General features: G+C 34.9%; 3 protein-coding genes across 3 annotated transcripts; 1 reads left to right on the top strand and 2 right to left on the bottom strand.

The window, feature by feature from the left end:
• The first annotated feature begins 1,504 nt into the window (after positions 1-1,504).
• Positions 1,505-3,693, top strand: SPO11-2 (sporulation 11-2). Its single transcript, XM_048115996.2, has 10 exons — positions 1,505-1,600; positions 1,686-1,769; positions 1,911-2,040; positions 2,115-2,252; positions 2,437-2,525; positions 2,629-2,757; positions 2,832-2,926; positions 3,003-3,065; positions 3,141-3,217; positions 3,297-3,693. Exons 1-10 carry the CDS (start codon positions 1,523-1,525, stop codon positions 3,560-3,562), a joined length of 1,149 nt encoding a protein of 382 aa, XP_047971953.1. The 5' UTR covers positions 1,505-1,522; the 3' UTR covers positions 3,563-3,693.
• LOC125214826 (G-patch domain-containing protein 1-like) lies at positions 3,666-8,174 on the bottom strand. Its single transcript, XM_048115993.2, has 11 exons — positions 8,006-8,174; positions 7,607-7,691; positions 7,448-7,524; positions 7,320-7,347; positions 7,141-7,234; positions 6,969-7,035; positions 6,200-6,290; positions 4,938-5,089; positions 4,392-4,616; positions 4,204-4,317; positions 3,666-4,093 (listed from the first exon to the last, which is right to left on the bottom strand). The coding sequence occupies exons 1-11, from the start codon at positions 8,081-8,083 to the stop codon at positions 4,031-4,033; spliced, it is 1,074 nt and encodes a 357-aa protein (XP_047971950.1). The 5' UTR covers positions 8,084-8,174; the 3' UTR covers positions 3,666-4,030.
• Positions 8,175-11,949: 3,775 nt separating this feature from the next.
• LOC125211868 (1-aminocyclopropane-1-carboxylate synthase-like) lies at positions 11,950-14,090 on the bottom strand. The gene is made up of 4 exons (XM_048111814.2): positions 13,809-14,090; positions 13,598-13,729; positions 13,344-13,504; positions 11,950-13,176 (listed from the first exon to the last, which is right to left on the bottom strand). The coding sequence occupies exons 1-4, from the start codon at positions 13,968-13,970 to the stop codon at positions 12,195-12,197; spliced, it is 1,437 nt and encodes a 478-aa protein (XP_047967771.1). The 5' UTR covers positions 13,971-14,090; the 3' UTR covers positions 11,950-12,194.
• Between the last annotated feature and the right edge of the window lie 4,886 nt (positions 14,091-18,976).

Raw genomic sequence — 18,976 nt, 5'->3', positions numbered from 1 at the left:
TTCTCTCTACTTTATTCCATCTCTCTTGCTTTACTCTCTTCATTTCGCACACAAAATAAAATTACATAAATTCTCGTGCTACTCAAAAAAGGGGTCATCTTCCTTGGGACGGAGGAAGTACTCCATAGAATTACGTAGTACTCCCTCTGTCCCTGAAAAGTATGAGCATTTAGTTTGACATGGATTTTAATGTATAATTGGTAAAGTAGGAGAGATATATATTACTCCCTCCGTCCCGCTTTAGTAGTCCCATTGACTTTTCTGCCATCTTTTTGTAAAAATGATAAAAAATAGTTTAAGTGGAAAAATGGTAAAGTAAGCGAGACAATAATTTAGATAAGACTCTTCTCTATATTATTATCTCTTTTAATTTACCATTTCTCCTCTTTAATTATTTTTTATCATTTTTACAAAAAAAGGACAGAAAAGTCAATGGGACTGCTAAAGCGGGATAGAGGGAGTAAAAGGTAGTGTAAACAGTGTTATTGGGTGGTGAGCTCCACGTCATTAGTGGTATAGTATAATGGTATAAGAGCATCTTCAAATATCACACTAAATTTTGATTTTACTCAAACATTTATACAAAACTCAAACTTAAAGGAATATTCTTCACTCACTTACTTTTAATCCTTTTTAATCAAACCTATATTTTATCTAAATTACACTAACCCCATAATACTGTCAATAACTTAAATTAAATAAAATAATAAGATTTATTAATTAATATAAATAAATATGAAATCTCTTTTTTACTAAATAAAAAATTAACATAATTTAGAAAATTAAATTAATCAATATTATATATTTGTTATTTTAAAAATGTGTAGTAGTATTAATCAATATTATATAAGTTAGACATAATATTAATTTAACTAATCAATAAAAAATTATGTGTTAATGTGGACCATTTTACCAATTAATAACTAACCAAGTATAATTAAAATTAAATTGGATTATTATTTCATGTCTTCTTGTTCTCCGGTAAGTTTTTTTGTTTATTTGTATTTTGATTTCTTATCCTTCCCTTTTCCTATTTTGATAAATATAAAATGATTTGGTCTTGAATACAATAAATCAAAATTTGAAAAGGAGTTTTAGTGTTAACCTAAAGATAAGTATATTTCTTCAAAAACATATATGTGATTGGTTTTGCAGTACCACTAGAGATGGTCATTTATAAATAAAATTATGTGTAGGGGTAATGTGTTGTTTAACTATTCTAAAATTATAAAATTCATACTTTTTAGGGACAGACTAACAAGGATTAGTTCATACTTTTCAAAGACGGAGGGAGTACTAGTAGATAAAGATTAAAGAAAAAATCAATCAATACCAAATTCTGATTAATATTTTCTTATCAAATAAAGAATTTCAAATCATTTAATTTTAAATTCTATTCATACAAGAATATCCGAGGCCGAGTCGGAACCAGGGCCCAAATTATAAAAACATCACTCATTCAAAAACTGAAATTACCCCGCGAAAACATAAATCACAAATCTCCCACCTTCGCATCGAGAAAATGGGAGACCTGTTACAGAACTCCATATTTTTTTCAGATCAACACATTTGCTACGCCGATATCCTTCCTCCTTCTGAGGTGCTTTGCTTTTAATTTCTGTATTCATTCAATTTATATTGTGATTCTTCATTTTATTTTTCGCATTGTTTGGTACAAAATTCAGGTTCGACTCAGGATCGAAGTTGCAATCCTTAGTTTCCTAAAAAATCTCAGTTCCTCAACTCCATCAGTATCAGATCTACCTCTGGTTCGTAATTTGTTTCTCAATTCCCGCTAAATTCAATGTTTTTTGGAGTTATAATGTTAGTAGGTTTTGGGGGAGAAAATAGAACACAGTGAAATCAATTAAGTACGCAGTTAACAATTCTAGTTGTAAATCTGCAAGCAGATTAGCAGGAGGATGAGCAATAGCAGAGTTAGTCGAGGATTACTGACCGAAAACACGAGGATTTTTCTTTCTGATTCGTTTTCTACAAAGTCGTTGATGAATGAGAACAGTGCTAATTCATTGATCAGAGGTATCGTAAAATTGCTCAGTCGTATTCAACAATAGTTAGTCTTGTTGTTTGATTCTAATATTTTTGGCTGGAAGTGTGGAAGGTGATGGAAATGTGTTATCAGATTCTGGGTCAAGAGAAGAAAGTAACTCAGAGGGAGTTGTTTTACAAATTGCTAAGCGATTCGCCGCAATATTTCACCTCTCAGTTACAGGCTAACCGTAGCATCCAAGGTCAGCATTAGTAATATTTCAATTGTTTGCTAATCATGGTTGAACGAATCATATTGGAGTAAAATCGTGCGAAATTAGTAGCTGGATCAATATTCTAGTACACTAAGTTTCAGTTTGCTCAGTTCTATTGTTCACTGCTGCAAAGATTAATGAAATTTCGATCTCATTTTCATGCGATAAAAAGATTTGGTGGCATTGCTGAGATGCAGCCGTTATAGCCTAGGCATCATGGCTACGAGCAGAGGAGTAGTTGCTGGGCGCCTTATGCTGCAGGCATGTAGTAACATTTTATTGAGTACACACAAATAATATGCACCACCTTGATGCTGCTGCTACTTTCCACAAAATCTAAATATTGTTTTATTTAATCGCGAAGGAGCCAAATCGAGATGTTATTGACTGTTCTGTTTGTGGATCATCTGGCTATGCCATCTCCGGAGACCTCAATTTCCTAGAAAATTTGGTTATGAAGAGTGATGCTAGATATATCATTGTGGTGGAGAAGGTGTGTAAATTCCATTTTTCTGGACTTTGTGATCCTTCTCTTGCAACAAGTTATTGAAATATGGATACGGACAGCATGCTGTATTTCAGAGGTTAGCCGAGGATCGCTTCTTCAACCAAATTCCGTGCATTCTCATCACGGCCAAAGGATATCCAGACATCGGGACCAGGTACATTGGCATTGTGATAAGTGTCATGCTATTCAGATATTAGCCCAATGTCATGAAGTTTTGCATTGCCAAATAGATTTCTTCTGCACCGGATGAGCCGAGAGTTCCCTCAACTACCGATTCTAGCCCTGGTTGACTGGTACAAGTGCCCATCTAAAGATATGGAGTATCAAAGTTGTTGCAGGTGTTCACCATTCTGTATTTGGTTATTCAGGAATCCAGCTGGATTGGCAATATTGTGCACATTCAAGTATGGGAGTGTAACAATGGGGCTGGAAGCATACCGATATGGTATTAATTACTCCATGATGCGGTAATACCATTTTGGAAAATCCTTGTAGCTGAAAACCCCACTCATTTCCTGCTTTAGCTTGCAATGTCAAATGGCTTGGGCTGCGGAAAGATGACATCGACCAACTCATACCAGAAGAATCTTTGATTCCATTGAAGCCCCGAGATCATCAAATCGCCAAAAGCTTAGAGTCCTCGGAGATCTTGCAGGATATGTACAAGGAAGAGCTTGCCGCAATGATTCATAGTGGTTGTAGAGCAGAAATAGAAGCACTTTACTTCAATGGATATGATTTTTTGGGCAAGTATATAGGAAAGAAAATTGTACAAGCCAGTTACATATAATTCAGACCTAGTTCAGAAAACTGGCTTGTGTTTACAACGCTAATTGTTGTTTTTTCAGTTATAAGAATAGAGATGTAAAAAATATATGATGCAAGAAAACACATGTTACTACGACATTATTCTATTAATCAGAAATGGGAACTTGTCCTACACAAAATTGTTTCAAACAAAATTATAACAGAGACAAATTCCTCTGCTATAGTAATAAATTTATGATGCAATACACCTTCACTGTTACTCAATTACTCAAATAAACAACTCTTTGACTTTCTTTAACACGGCCTATCCTCTCATTGACTCTTCTCCAGTGGTGGACGTATAGTAAAACCCACAGGATTATGCGACCCCGATACTTCATTGACAAATATTGTTATCTGATATCTGTAAATACTATATTTCTATCATTTACGCTCAGCAGCAATGTACACATCGTTGCAGGTAGGTAAACTTCCATACATACAGATTATATCAAGTTCTTTTCACCAGCAAGACTTTCTTCCCCTTCACTGAAAACCTGTCACTGCATTCAAGCTGCAACACAAACCAGTAAGTGATCCTTGCTCGACAGGGACTGGGAGATTTCTCCATCAAAAACAGAGTATGGCCAAGAGAATCACAATTCTAAAGAAACAATGTTATACCTTCTCCTTTAAAGAGGTAAGAGCCTCTTCTTTTGATAAGTTGGAAAACGTCAAAGGTGAATGTTCATCAACAAGTACTTTTAGCTGCTTCAGCTTCAACGACTCGCCAGGTGCCTGCAGCAAGAAGCGATTCAGCAGAGAATATGCAGATTAGGTCAAAAGCAGCTTCACAATATAACGGATGATACCTGTCCAAGAAGTCGTCTACACAGTTTCTTGAGTTTTGGCCTTGGTGCAGGATCCAAATCCACCTCCAAATTTTCGTGTTTCCTTTTTACTCCACTATGTGAATCAGAAGAATCCTCCCCGTCGCTATCACCAAAAGTAGTCTTTTTCCCTTCAAAGAAGCAGCCTGCAATTTTCTTTTTACGATCCTTGATACCAAGCCCTTGTTTACCAGATGTCTTTGTGCCCTGTAAATGCAGGTCCAGAGAATTTATTCCTTGCACTCATAAGCAGAATCCACTTCTGAAGTCCTCATGAAAACAGTATGATGTAATAGAGGTGACGACAAGTGATTATATATTCTGACTTTCAGATTGCTGAAAAGACTACTTCCTAGCGTACAAATTCCAATTCAAGGTTTATACTGAAATCAAGAATTGGACCAATTACCCAATCATTCATGGTCCTAAATGGAGAACTGGCTTTACAGGGTTGCCAAGCAGTTCAAGCACTAGAGCCTTGAAGTTCAGATATCTACAGAATAATCAGCTACAAACATAAGAGCATACCTGAGCAAGGTTGTAAAGATTTTCTTGATCATCCTCATTGAACATGGTCCTCTCAAGGGACTTCTTTCTCCGAGATTCAGCACCAAGCATACCTCCAACGACAAACCCAAGTTTGAAGCCCCACCAATCTAACGGAACATCTTGATTTTTTCCTGAAATTTTGTAATAAGAGATCATAACATGAGGTTTGGGAGTGTTGAGATATGCACCAAATATAATTCTTGACCAAACAACAGTGCAAGTTTAAGACACGGTTAGAAAGGAAAATCCAATTTCTAAAACAACAAGCAATATAAGTTTTGACTGTTAACTAGAATTAGGTTGAAGTCAACAAAATAACAAGTAGCATAATCAGCAAGTTTAAATGATTCTCACAGTTAAACTATACGCAGCTTAAGCTTGACAAGGCTGAAAAACTGAACATTAGAAGAGAATGAGGCTACTTAGCCAATATACTTCATCAATATGCAATGCAAGTTTGATTTAATCTACTTTCTTTACAAACAAGAAAGAAAGTGGGCATTGCCAAAGCCAGTTCAGATAATTAATGCGAAATACCAGAATATAAAGGATATATTACAACTAATCACAGCTCAACAGTTCAGCACCCCAGGCGGGGACTAAGAAAAATAGAAAAACATGCATCTCGACAGTACTGCTATGAGATACCAATATGAGAGCATCAACAAAAGCAGGCAATTCAACTTTCGCAGAGAGCACACAGCATTATGGGAGGCGAGCCTCCATGATTGGCTGCAACTTGGGCCAAATGCCCGCGGAAATCATGCCGAGGTTTTCAATTTATTATACTCCATAAATTAGTATTGAATTAATACACAAGTGAGCTTGGCCTAGTGGGAGACGATGTCTCTCTTTCTCGCCACCCATGTTCGAAACTCAGCAGTCCAATGTTCATTGTTGTATTATTTTTATTTTTCTTCGAATTTTCATTTTTGTTTTTTAAAATGGTATGTTCAAACTTATTTCTGTCAATTTTCAATATCTTTGGATTAATGTGATTGATTTACTTTTCACTTTTCAAATTTGCCTAGACTCCAAAATGAGCAAATATTGTGTGAATTTTTTACTTTATAATAAAATTCGTATTTTATATCATTCATATATCAATGTAATTGGAATATATAAAAGAGTATTCACATCCAAGGCATTTTATCACAGTAGAAAGGAAGCTACGCATAGAATGTTTCATTCAATAAACCCCATCCAAGGCATTACTTTTAACAAAATGAATCAAAGCTTACCTTCTTCATCTGGAACACTGGTTTCAATTGACTTTTCGTCCTCTGATACTTCTGGAGCATTACAGGTCTCTGTAGCCTTAGACTTGTTCACCTAAGGCAATAATTTCATTTAATATGTTAGTGAGAAAGGTTAAAGATATTTTAGACATTCGTGATTCACCAATCATAGGTATAGGTCATTAAGTTTATGACATTCAAAAAGGCTTTATAAAGTCAAAATCAGATCTATTCCAACTTAATCAAAAGAGAGTTCAACTACAGCGCCAAGCTGAGACTGGTAACCATTAACCAACGATTATTACCAAAACCCCAGAGCTAGTCAACTATGGAATTGCAGAAGTCGGGTCACTCGAAAAGGTATATACAATTGATCATATCTTCTTCTAGTACATCAGTTTCCTTTAAAACCCCATGGTATCAACAAGTAACTTGTATCTTGTTTCTAACCATCCCAAACCACAAAATTTATTAAGACATGACATCACCCGATAACTCACTCACCAAGCTTAGTAGTTAAAAGCTCTTTGATTTAGCTCAACTAAAAATTGTGCTTTTAAGCCTATATTTCAGCACATAGCACTAAATCTCCAGCAATATGAACAGGAAGAATTCCAGGAACTTAGAAATAAAATCAAAATGAAAAATTAGATGAAATGCACATCCCAGTTCCGAATATAAAATGGATGCAGTAATGCCACTAATAAGTTATCTAAACATATTTTTTTGCATAATAACAGAAACTGGAAAGCTGCATTCAAACTATACTTACAAGAATTCCTTCAAGATCTTGAGAGGAATATGCACGAACAGTCTTTCCCTTCTCTCTTTTCTTATACCTGGATATTTGATATCCGAAATCACATTATCATGCACATCTGAATCAATATAATATATATTAGGTATAGAAAAAAGAAAATCAGCATTTTTCAAGAGAGCCTGACCTCCCTTGAGGTCGAGTAACCTTAGCAACTGCCTCCTTTTTTTCTTTAGAAGGGCTGGGTTTTTCAGCATCTTCATTTCTATCTATCTCATCATCTATTAAACACATTGGAATCACATGTCATGTACCTAGCATTACTATACAGACCCAATAACCAGGTCAAATTTCATTTTCATGTACCTTCATCCTTTGTTTTTTCAATCACTTGCTGCCAAAGTATACAATGAAGAGTTAATCAATTATGAGTCGTGATATGGGACAAAGTACATCGAATAAATACAATAAACGAAATAAGATGCAGAACTTACCACTTTCAGTTTCTTGAGGATACTGTCAAACTGAGTGGTATCAAAAGCCCACGCATTTGGTATATCTGTTCCTATACCTGTATAAACCAAATCAAAATCATCCATTAGTTTATAAATCAAAAGAATTTCAGAGCTTAAGTGGTGCAAAAAATGGCAGACCTAAAGTATCCTGCTTGTTCTTCACCCTTACATATCCTTTGATTCCTTGCTTTTCTTTTCCAAGCCCTTCGCCTTCTTCCCATCCCTAAACAACCATTACATTAAGCAACAAAATTTGTGAACATTTTAACAATCTTGTCAAATGTCGCCAAAAAGTTCTCATCATTCCACAAAAAAAACTTGCTTTTCAATCAGATGTCAATTAGATATATAGTTCATAAAAACTAGAGCGCATCCTAAAAACAATGTCGGTGTAATTCAACAACCTCAATTTGATCGGAACTACAAAATTCACATTGATTTTCAGCTAACTCATGTGATTCGGAGAAAATCAATGATGAAGTAACACGAATAACATAAATAAATAGAAATAATGAGAGAATGAAGCGGAAGGATTACCATTTGTTTCATGAGGCGGAAGGCGGCAGAGCTCCGATCGACTCCGACGTAGCGGAGTGGAACTTCCGGCGTTGCCATATTACGGTCCTTTACTCTCTCCCTCCCACTGATATTGGAGAGAATTCAAAGAGCTAGAGAGAGAGGCAGAGGCGGTGGCTCTGAAACAGCGGCAGACACCTTTAAAACCTAAATTGAAGGGGACGCGATTTACGGTTAGGATCTCACGTTCCAGTGGATCGACGGCAGATAATAAATGTTCTTAATTCTGTCCACGGCGAGGGTATTGTAGTAAATACCTACATTTTGATTTTTTATAAATAGTCCCATAAAATTTGGAACATGTACAATAATATTAAATTATGAAATATTACGGCCTTATTTGGTTGCTAGAAAGTAAAGTTAACAAATAAAATGATACTCCCTTCATCCCGAATAATTCGGGTCACTTTGACCGGGCACGGGTTTTAAGAATTGTAATGAAAAGTGGGTTGAAAAAATTAGTGGAATGTGGGTCCTACCTTTATATATTAGTTTTATAATAAAATGTGAGTAGGAATGAGTTAGTAGAATATGAGGTCCACTACCAAAAATGGTAAAAGTGAAATGGGACAAATTATGTGGGACGAACCGAAATGAAAAATTGGGACGAATTATCCGGGACGGAGGGAGTACCAAGAACTTACAATATAATTCCTAACTACTTTACTATATCGTGTTAAAAAAAAATATAAGATTTTAACTTTTATATTTGATTTAATAAAAATATTAATAATGTTAATATTATATTACAAAAATTTATATAAATTATTAATTAAAAATAATTATAATAATATACTAATTTATTATTTTATTTATTATTATAATGATAATATAAATAATTTAATTAAGATATTCATAATTTATTAGTTTATATTATTATAATGATAAATAAATATATACTTATAATTATAATTATTTATTGATATTATAATTGAATAAAATTTATAATTTCAAAATTCCATTAAGTCTTTGTTGGTTAATTATTAATTTATAAAATAATAATAATACTATTATAATATATGATACATAAATAAATAATTATATTATAATTAATTAATAAGATAACAATTATAATAACAATTATGAACATAATAATAATAATAATAATAATAATAGTGTAATTATAGTTATTTATTATAATGAAATTGTGTAGAGTATGATTCATAATTTGAATTTTTTTTTAAATATTTATTTAATAATAATAATAATAGTTGTATATGATGTACTCTACTCTATTTCTTAAATACGTAAGAATACTAAAATTGGGAAAAAGAATACCTAAGAAAAGCTATGATTCAGAATCCAGGAAAGCTGTACTCCATCCGTCTCATAAAAGATTTCTGATAAGACTCGTTTCATGCATTGGTTTTCCGTGATATAACATGCTTTTTGCTTATGAGAGCTTAACGCCACTGCTCTCTTAGCTTGGTTTAGATAGTTAACTGCTTTCTTAGCTTAGTTCAATGGTTTCGACGGGGAAATTGACGACTCCGATATTGGATCATTGCTTTCTTATCGCTTTTGAGACGTTGTAGTTAGATCTCGAGTTTCATCGGAGGAATTGACGACTCCGCCTTTAAATCTCGACTTATTTCCAGTTTTATGAAGCTTTGGTGTTTATTTTCGTGTTGATGATGCTATTTAGTCATGTTTCTCGGATGCTTTTCGCAATTGGTGGCTTAGATGTTTAGATCCATGTTGTTTACGTGATTTCCAATAGTTTAGAAGTTGAGATCTAATTATTCACGTGCTCGATTTTCTGAGATCTGTTAATTTTGGTGATGCATGCAAGGTTAATGTATATGTTTATTCCGCTTTCTGCTTGACCCAAGAGAGTAGATCTGGTAGTTCTAGCTTGAATTTTGTCTTTACACCTTGTTTTGAAGCATGCTCTGTTTTATTTCGTCAATGGTGTTGAAGTTCTGTCCCATGCTCTGGTTTCACTTGGTTGTTTGGAGAAGACGAAGTAGAAGTTAGTTACAAAATCAGATCTGTTTTTTGCTTTTGCTTTTTTGCTTTTCACAGCTTTTGTGCCAGCCCCAGTCAGTTTAGGAAAAATGGTCCCCACTTGCTTTTGCATCTTTGTTTGCCTATTTTGGGAAAGTTTCAGCATGTTCCTTCAGTTACAGGTGTTCAAGTTAGTTTAACTCCAGTTTACAAATTGCCATGAGTTTAGTTATCATGTAAGTGTCCGTACTTTTCCCTTGTCAAGCCAAATCTCGTCTATTCCTTGTAGGATTCAATTCTTACCATGTTTTAAACCTTTTTGAAGCATATAGATACCCCGTGACCTAATTCATATCAGCTTATAGCCTACAATGCTTCTCCTTCTTTATACATAAATTCTTTCAACTCATATTTCACACATAATTCCTCTATTATCCATCTTCCACTGGAGCAGATCTTTCAAGATCCTGACAAGAACAGACTGAAGACTTCAAGATTCAAACGACGGGTTTTATGTGTTTTACTTCATGTCTAGTTATTTAATTTACTGTTTTACTACTTGTCGATATGTAGCTAAACAGTAAAATTTTGGGTGTTTGAAAGTAGCGCTTATGTTTATTTAACTCAGTTTTTACAATCCAAAGACTTTATTTATTTCATTCACATTTATATGATAATGCTTGTAGTTGAGTGACACAACCTATGTACTACCTCTGTCCCATTAGAAATGAAACATTTGATTTTCGGCACGAGATTTTATGTAGTGTTGTTACCATTTTAGAAAAAGTTTCATTTTTAATGGGATAATTCGAAAAGGAAAACGTTTCATTTTTAACGGGATATAGAGAGTATGATTTAATGGCATATAGGGAATCGAGAGATGATCCATATGTTAGACTAGAATTGACGACACTATAGTTAATATTCCCAAAAGGTTAAACCAAAGAGTTATGCATTTACAAGGGTCTAATCAATCTATTGGGAGTTGCAACTAAGATTAACAGCCTTAATGCTAGTAATCGATGTTGTCCAGTCAAAGACGATAATTAGGTGACTCGCCCTAGTAACCCTATAGTCGTGAGATTGTATGATAAGTGGTTAATTAGTAGACTGAATTGTGAAATCAATATTCCTTGAATTCCTTTCTTTGCCCGATTTTTATTAATCCTCCGTCCCAGTTTAGGTGACACATTTTTTTTTTCCCACGTATTTTGGGGAAATGATAATAAATAGTTAAAGTGAAGAAAAATTAAAGTAAGAGAGAGAATAAGATAAGTGACGCCAAGAAAGTAATCCATTCATATTCAACAAAAAGAGTGAGTGTAGGGACTGCCCACTTGAAGGAAAAGTTAGATGAAAAATAGGAAAGCTAGAAATGATCACTTCAGTTGTAGAGAATGTGGAAGTCACACCTCTACCCGAGCCAGTTTGGGGTGCTTGTGGACTGCACATCTCGAATTATTGTCAAATGAAAGATCCCGAGCAGATGGGACATATGTATACAGAAAGATAAGAAGCGCTTCGTGATGAGTTATGCTTTCAAAACTTTCATCACGCCCATGCGAACTATGTTACTACTGAGTTGTGTTTTATTGTCAAACATGTCGCACTTGTTTCTAGAAGTCCACAATTTTCAACCAAAATTTAGATTATTGTGTTACTCCTATAAAAAACCATATACGATGTTTACGGTAAATTTCCATTCGTGAACATTGTTAGTTGACCAAATAAAACTTTAGCACTAGTGCAAACAACTATCGAACACCCTCGAAACTAATACTCCTAAGTCATTTTATAAAATTAAATAAAATTCTGAAATTTTTTAAATAATCTCTTTTACGTGATTTTGAGTCTTAGACCGAACAATTTGAAGAGTTATTATTTCTATCACACAATTCACAAATATCAAATGTAGGCGGTGAGAGTCATAACTGGCATGCTAGTTACTCATTACAAAAAAAACGATCAAACATTTATCAGACACATTATGCCATGTCCCATAAGGACAAAAAACCTGATACTATTGCAGGAGTCGTTAAGATCACATAATCCCCAAAGCCAAACACTCCAAGAAATAAAAAATAAACCAAAAATCACACACATAAGGAAGATCAAACCCTAATTAATCCTCTTCCTTTTATTCACCACCAAAGCAACGAAATTCTTGTCATCTTCGACAACAGTCCAATCCCACAAAATCCATCTAAGTCCTCGCCCGGACAAGAGGCGATGTCATCGGAGAGTGAGGCGACATCATAATCTCGTCCAGCCTCCTGAACGACAAGCTGATCTCTAGCTTGCTCCTCCTTCTGCACGGCTTCCTGCTCTCAGAGTTCTTGTTACTTTGCATAACAAGTTTTGAGATCCTACCGAGAGCCACGCGCATGGTCTCATCGTCCATGTTCGCGAAGCAGACTCTAAACCACCCAGGCTCTGAGCAGTGGAACGACGCGCCAGGAGAGACGTTGATCCTGACATCGTTAACAATGACGCGCCACAGCTCCATCTCGGCCTCGAACGTGGCCGCCTTGAGCAGCCGCCGCAGGTCCATCCAGCAGTAGAGCCCGGCGCTGCCCTTCAGGCTGCCGACCCCCATCTGCGCCAGGCCCTGGCACAGCATGCTGCGCCTGGCGCAGAGGCGGGCCGCGCTCTCGGCGAGGAATTTCTCCAGAAATTCCTCGTCCGACAGCATGGACGCCAGGAGCAGCTGCGTCTGAGTCGAGACGAGGCCGAAGCTCGACATCTTGCGCGCGCAGGAGACAACGGCGTCGTTGTAAGAGTACAGGATCCCAACGCGGAACCCGGGGAAGCCGAGGTCCTTGGAGAGGCTGTAGATGATGTGGATGAGTTCCGGGTTGGTTTGTGGGGATTCCTGCAAGATTTCGGCGATGCTGATGAAGCCAGGCTCGTCGAAGACAGTGGCCGAGTAGATCTCGTCGCAGATTAGGTGGATGTTCTTGTCGTTGATGAAGTTTATCGCCATTGATAAAGCTTCTCTGTCGAGCACTGTTCCTAGTGGGTTTGAGGGGTTGTTGAGAAGTAGGCCTTTCACTTTGGTGTTTGATTCTTGAGCCTTGTTGAATGCGGTTTCGAGGGCGTCGCGGGTAAACTTGAAGTCGTTGGAGCTGTCGCAGACGACGGGGATGAGCTCGATGCCCGTGCGCCACGTCAGATCGCGGTCGTTTCTGCATGCCAGAAATATATTAGTCCGGATGGTGCCATATATAATGATCCTTATGTTCGTGAATAAAAGACACATTTGGATTGACACGTGTTTTAATAAATAGTTTGACCTTACAAAGAAAATTCGAAAAAAATTAGTGAAATGCGAGTGTTATTAACAAATGGTTACCCAGGGTAATATGGAGTGGGCACCAAGAGTGCTTCGCCCGGGTCGGCCAGACAGAAGGCCAGTGTTTCTTGAGCTCCGGTGGCGCCACCACTCATTACTATGCGGTCTGGGTCGAACCGGACTCTGTTCCCCCGCACTTTCTCCATGAATCTTGCAACAGCCTGCATATGAATTCATGTTATTTCAATTTCATGGATCTTTAATGATATATATTTAGTTGATGATAAATAATAAGTATGACATTAATAAACTACATTTCTGAATTCTGGCAAGCCATGATAATCTTGATAAATTGCTATATCCTTGAATTGGCTCGCCCCTTTTGGGGTGCAAATGGAGGCCTGTGGGTTGTTCCTCACCCACTCCTCCACTAAATCCATGGAAAGCTGCAGAAAAAAAATAATTATATTAGAACATACTCCTATATTACTAAAAGAGAAACGATATGAGTATAATTAATGTTACCTGGTTTTCTGCTAATCCCATTTGAATAACTCCATTAGGATTCTGGGTGGGATGATAAGGGTCGGAGTCGTAGGCCTTCCAACCGTCGAAAAACGCAGAGTTTTCGCCATGGCCGTCGTTGCTAGCAATCTTGGATAGAAGCTGCTCCTGGTTTGTCAACATTGTTTTTCAGTCCAATGTCAAAAGGAATGATAGAAAAGAAATAATGAACTGGAGTAAGTTTGTGAACTATGAGATATGTTTGTGAGTAGAATGTGTACGTACTAAGATACGTGAATAGGGTCTATATATAGTTGTAGGAATTGTGATAGAATATGTAGTGATAATATTAAATTGAAGCTTCCTATGAAGGATACGCGAAGGGACTTGCAGATAGAAAACAAAGAAAATTGGAGTATATATTTACTACTACCAATAGATCCAATATTATATCAATGTCATCCATATAAAATAAAAAGTACTCATAAGGGGTGTTCGGTTTGCATTTTGCAAGATTGTATCCTATAATTAAATTTGTAGGGTGTTTGGTTCAAGAGATTCAATCCCATAACTCAATCCTAGATAGATAATCATGGGTTAATTAGTCATAGCTAACCTCCTATGATTAAAATAATCTCACAACTCAATCCTAGATTATATCCTAATATTATTTTATCTTTGAAATCGAACACTAACATAAGAGATTAATTAATCCTAATGTTACGTTCAACTAAAGGTTTCTGCATGCACATTATCATTTTTTTCTTTCACTAAAAAATACGTAATTATTTTTATATATTGGTAACGTCTTTGAACTTGAATCTAAAATGCCTTTGATACACACATTATTTTGGCTATACTTTGAAGGCAACACATGAGATAAATTCTAACAGTCTCTGTTCGCGAATAGGAGTTTTATTTCATAATTACTAATAAATAGTAAAGCGATCTCATATTATACTAACACATTTCACTCATATATCATTCAAAACTAATGTATATAATGAGATTCCATATTCCATTAACTTTTTTTCACCCATTTTAACATATCTTAAAATCTGCACTGAAAAAAAATGAGACTCCTGTTCGCGGACGAAGGGAATAACTCTTATATTGTCAAACCGCCAGCTCACTGTCATTAAGTTTATTTTAAAATAATTTCGGATACTAAATGACAAGACAACGTGTGCAAGGTAGGTTCCAAAATGAGAACGAACCCGAGTTGTCCCGCAGAGGTTCACCTAATGCTTATAACGTCACATGACCTAGCATCTTTAGCAAATTCAATTATTTTAATTTATTTAAGGTCTTAATATTTATCTCATTATTATTTAATTTTATAGTCCGAAGACTATCTTGATCGGTTTATAATTTATAAAGGTTAAGCTAATTGGTTGGTAAATTATACTTCCTCCGTCTCCTAATATATATCCCACTTTGACTTGATACGGATTTTACGATGTTATATACAAAATTTATACAATATAATATTCCATCCGTCTACGAAAAATAGGGCACTTTGTAAATGACACGGGTTTTAATTTAGAATTGGCAAAGTAAGAGAAAAAAAAAAGTATAATAAGAGAAAAATGTAAGAGACAAGTAGTGTTAGTGAGATGTGGGATCCATATTATTAGTAAGAGAGAAGTTGTTGAAAACTTTCCTTTTTTAAATGTCATATTTTTCGTGAACGGAGGGAGAAGTTATAAAATGGAGTTTTGGCTTAAAATTTGGGACGAGTGGACGATAGCAATAAGGAGTAAAGTAGAATTTCTGTGATTTTTTGAATTTTCGGGTACATAATTTGGTAGTATAAGATTAACACTACATATTTCAATTAAATATAAAACCGTTACACCGTCGGATAGTTCCAGAAATCCATGCTGACTTGTAATTTTATTTTTGAAATAAAAACGTAGAGATAATTAATTTTATGTAATATCAAACCAACCGGAAATTAAATAAAAGGGCACGCTTAGATTAATACTCATTATAATCGAAAACGTGTGGATCCCCTTGTCCCCGTTTGAGCAATTGCATACGTGTGTTTCGATCGATCTTATAATGACGTTTCAACTCTCGAATCTTGATTGTGGACAAGTGTGTTATTCTATAGCTTGATTTTGAACTACTAAGTATCACATTATTATTTATTTATTTTAAGAAAAATCTTCGGTTTCAATTAATCTGGAACCACTCGCTTGATGATTACTCATATTCTGCAAATATATTTTCTAAAAAGTATAGGACCGACTGTCCAAATACAAAAGGAGATAAACTTATGAGTTAGCATAATGGTAATACTCTCTTACTTTTTTCAATATATTAAAAAAAGCTCAAATAAAAAATTGAGTAAACATGTTGATACGAGTATTTTTAAGTTTAGATATTTTAAGAATTAACATCTTTTCATAGTGTCTAAGCGAGTAGTGATATGGGGCAAATGCCCCTTAAGTATATAACTAGAGAACAAATTTCAGCCACAAGATAAAAAAATCAAGGACTAAGATTACTTTTAGCATTCTAGCATTATATTCAGGTTTTGAATTACTATATGAATAATTTAGTTCACTCGGGGTTATATTGGTCATTTTACTGAATTAAAATGAGAAGGGTTTTCTTTTCCCCTCATTTGAACATTTCATTTCCCTCTGTCTCTTCTCTATTCTCCCTCCGTCGATTCCTCGTCGTCATCAAAATTAGCAAAGAAGAGAAGGGATTCCACCCAACTCATCTCCATGCAATCATCTTCGGTCAATCACAGCCCGGGAAACTGCTCTTCCATTACAGGGAGGAGGTCGTGGACCCCACCAAGGTACAGGGACGTGAATGAGGCGGCGACTGTTAGGTTTCCAGTCGCCGGAGGGTTGGTAGGGTTTAGGAATAGTATGAGGAGGAGATTATTGTCGGCGATGTGTTGTCATTTATCGACAAGCTCCATCACGTTTTCCTCCAGCGTTCATGTCACGTTGAAGACAGTGATTGAAAACTATTTTCAATCATTTTTTTATATTTGTGGTCGTTTCTAATCTTGCTTTTATTTGATTTTCTATATGGTTAAGCATTTCGGTTTTGCTTAATCCAAATCGATTTGAAAATTCAAATTTTGAGATATGTATCTGGATCGAACCAAAATATTTTAAAAAATGAATGTGAAAATTCAGAACTTTTATAACCATGGTTAGAGTGAAGTGTTTGTGATCCATGCTTAATGTACACTGTTTTTTTCATTTCTGTGAAGTAAAATGTGCTTAGAGTGAAGTATTACATGCTTAGAGTGAAGTGTTTGTGATCCCTGTTTATAGTGCACTGTTTTTTCATTTCAGTGAAGTAAAATGTGCTTAAAGTGAAGTATTTCATGGTTAGAGTGAAGTGTTTGTAATTCATGCTTATAGTGCATTGTTTTTTCATTTTAGTGAAGTAAAACGCGCTTAGAGTGAAGTATTCCATGGTTAGAGTGAAGTGTTTGTGATGCATAAAATTTGCATAAAGTGAAGTATTTCATGGTTAGAGTGAAGTGTTTGTGATGCACGCTTATTGTGATCTGGTTTTTCATCTCAGTGAATTAAAACGTGCTTAGAGTGAAGTATTACATGGTTAGAGTGAAATGTTTGTGATCCGTGCTTAGAGTGAAGTGTTTGTGATTCGTGCTTATATTGATCTATTTTTTTCATCTCAGTGAAGTAAAATATGCATAAAGTGAAGTATTTCATTCTTAGAGTGAAGTGTATGTGATCCATTCTTAAAGTGCATTGTTTTTTAATTCCAGTGAAGTAAAACATGCGTAGAATAAAGTATTTCATGGTTAGAGTGAAAAGTTTGTGATGCATGTTATCAGTGATATGTTTTTTCATCTCAGTGGAGTAAAATGTGCTTAATGTGAAGTATTCCATGGTTAGAGTGAAGTGTTTGTGATCCATGCTTATAGTGCACTATTTTTTCATTTTAGTGAAGTAAAATGTGCTTAAAGTGAAGTATTCTATGATTAAAGTGAAGTGTGTGATCCATGTTATTAGTAGTGTGTTAAAATGTGCTTAGAGAGAAGTATTTCATGGTTAAAGTAAAGTGTTTGTGATCCATGCTTATAGTGCATTGATTTTTCATCTCAGTGAAGTAAAGTGTGCTTAAAGTGAAGTATTTCATGGTTAGAGTGAAGTATTTGTGATGCATGTTATTAGTGATCTGTTTTTCATCTCAGTTAAGTAAAATGTGCTTAGAGTGATATATTTTATGATTAGAGTGAAGTGTTTGTGATCCATGTTATTAGTGATCTATTTTTTCAACTCAGTGAAGTAAAATGTGCTTAAAGTGAAGTATTTCATGGTTAGAGTGAAGTGTTTGTGATCTATACTTATAGTGCACTGTTTTTCATCTTAGAGAAGTAAAATGTGTTTAAAGTGAAGCATTCATTGGTTAGATTAAAGTGTTTGTGATGCATGTTATTAGTGATCTGTTTTTCATCTCAGTGAAGTAAAATGTGCTTACAGTGAAGTATTTCATGATTAGAGTAAAGTGTTTCTGATGCATGTTATTAGTGATCTTTTTGTGTTTGAATGTTGTTATGTCCAAGTATATTGTGTTTGAATGTTGTTATTAATCATTTTTTACTTTCTTTATATGATAGGATAACCAATGAATCTTTCAGAAGCTGCTGATATACGTAAAGAAAGACGAAAGATGAAGAAAAAATAAACAGTAGGGGAAGCTTATGCATGTATGGAGAATGAAACAATTGTAGAAACTTATATAGTTCATAACATGATTCAGTTCATTGTAATACCTATTCGGTTCATTTACATTCAACAGTTTCATAACTTACATTAATATTTTGTTCAAAATTTTTATTTATGTAGTTCATAGATATAGATTCAATTGATTTTTAATAGCTCTTTTGTTCACAAATGATATTTAACAAAATATAGTTCACAAATAAACTAATTAATTGTTGATACGAAGTAAACAACTAAAAAAGTGAATCAATTCGCAATCACAGTGAACTAAAATAAGTACACAGTGAACTAAAAACATGTAAGCAGTGAACTAATTCACACTTCTACTGAACTAAAAAATAGGTACGCAACGAAATAAGTATGTTGAACCAAGAAGTTTTCAAACGAAACAAAACTCACTTACAGTGAAGTAATATTGTTTATAGTGAACTAAATATGTGTTTGATATTTCAGTGAAGA

The sequence above is a fragment of the Salvia hispanica genome, chromosome 3 (genome assembly GCF_029641045.1).
Source record: "Salvia hispanica isolate PSC_SH4W2 chromosome 3, Shi_PSC_v1, whole genome shotgun sequence".
Lineage (NCBI taxonomy): Eukaryota > Viridiplantae > Streptophyta > Magnoliopsida > Lamiales > Lamiaceae > Salvia > Salvia hispanica.
Note: the sequence above shows the minus strand (reverse complement) of the source record. Positions and strands in the feature narration are given on the sequence as shown.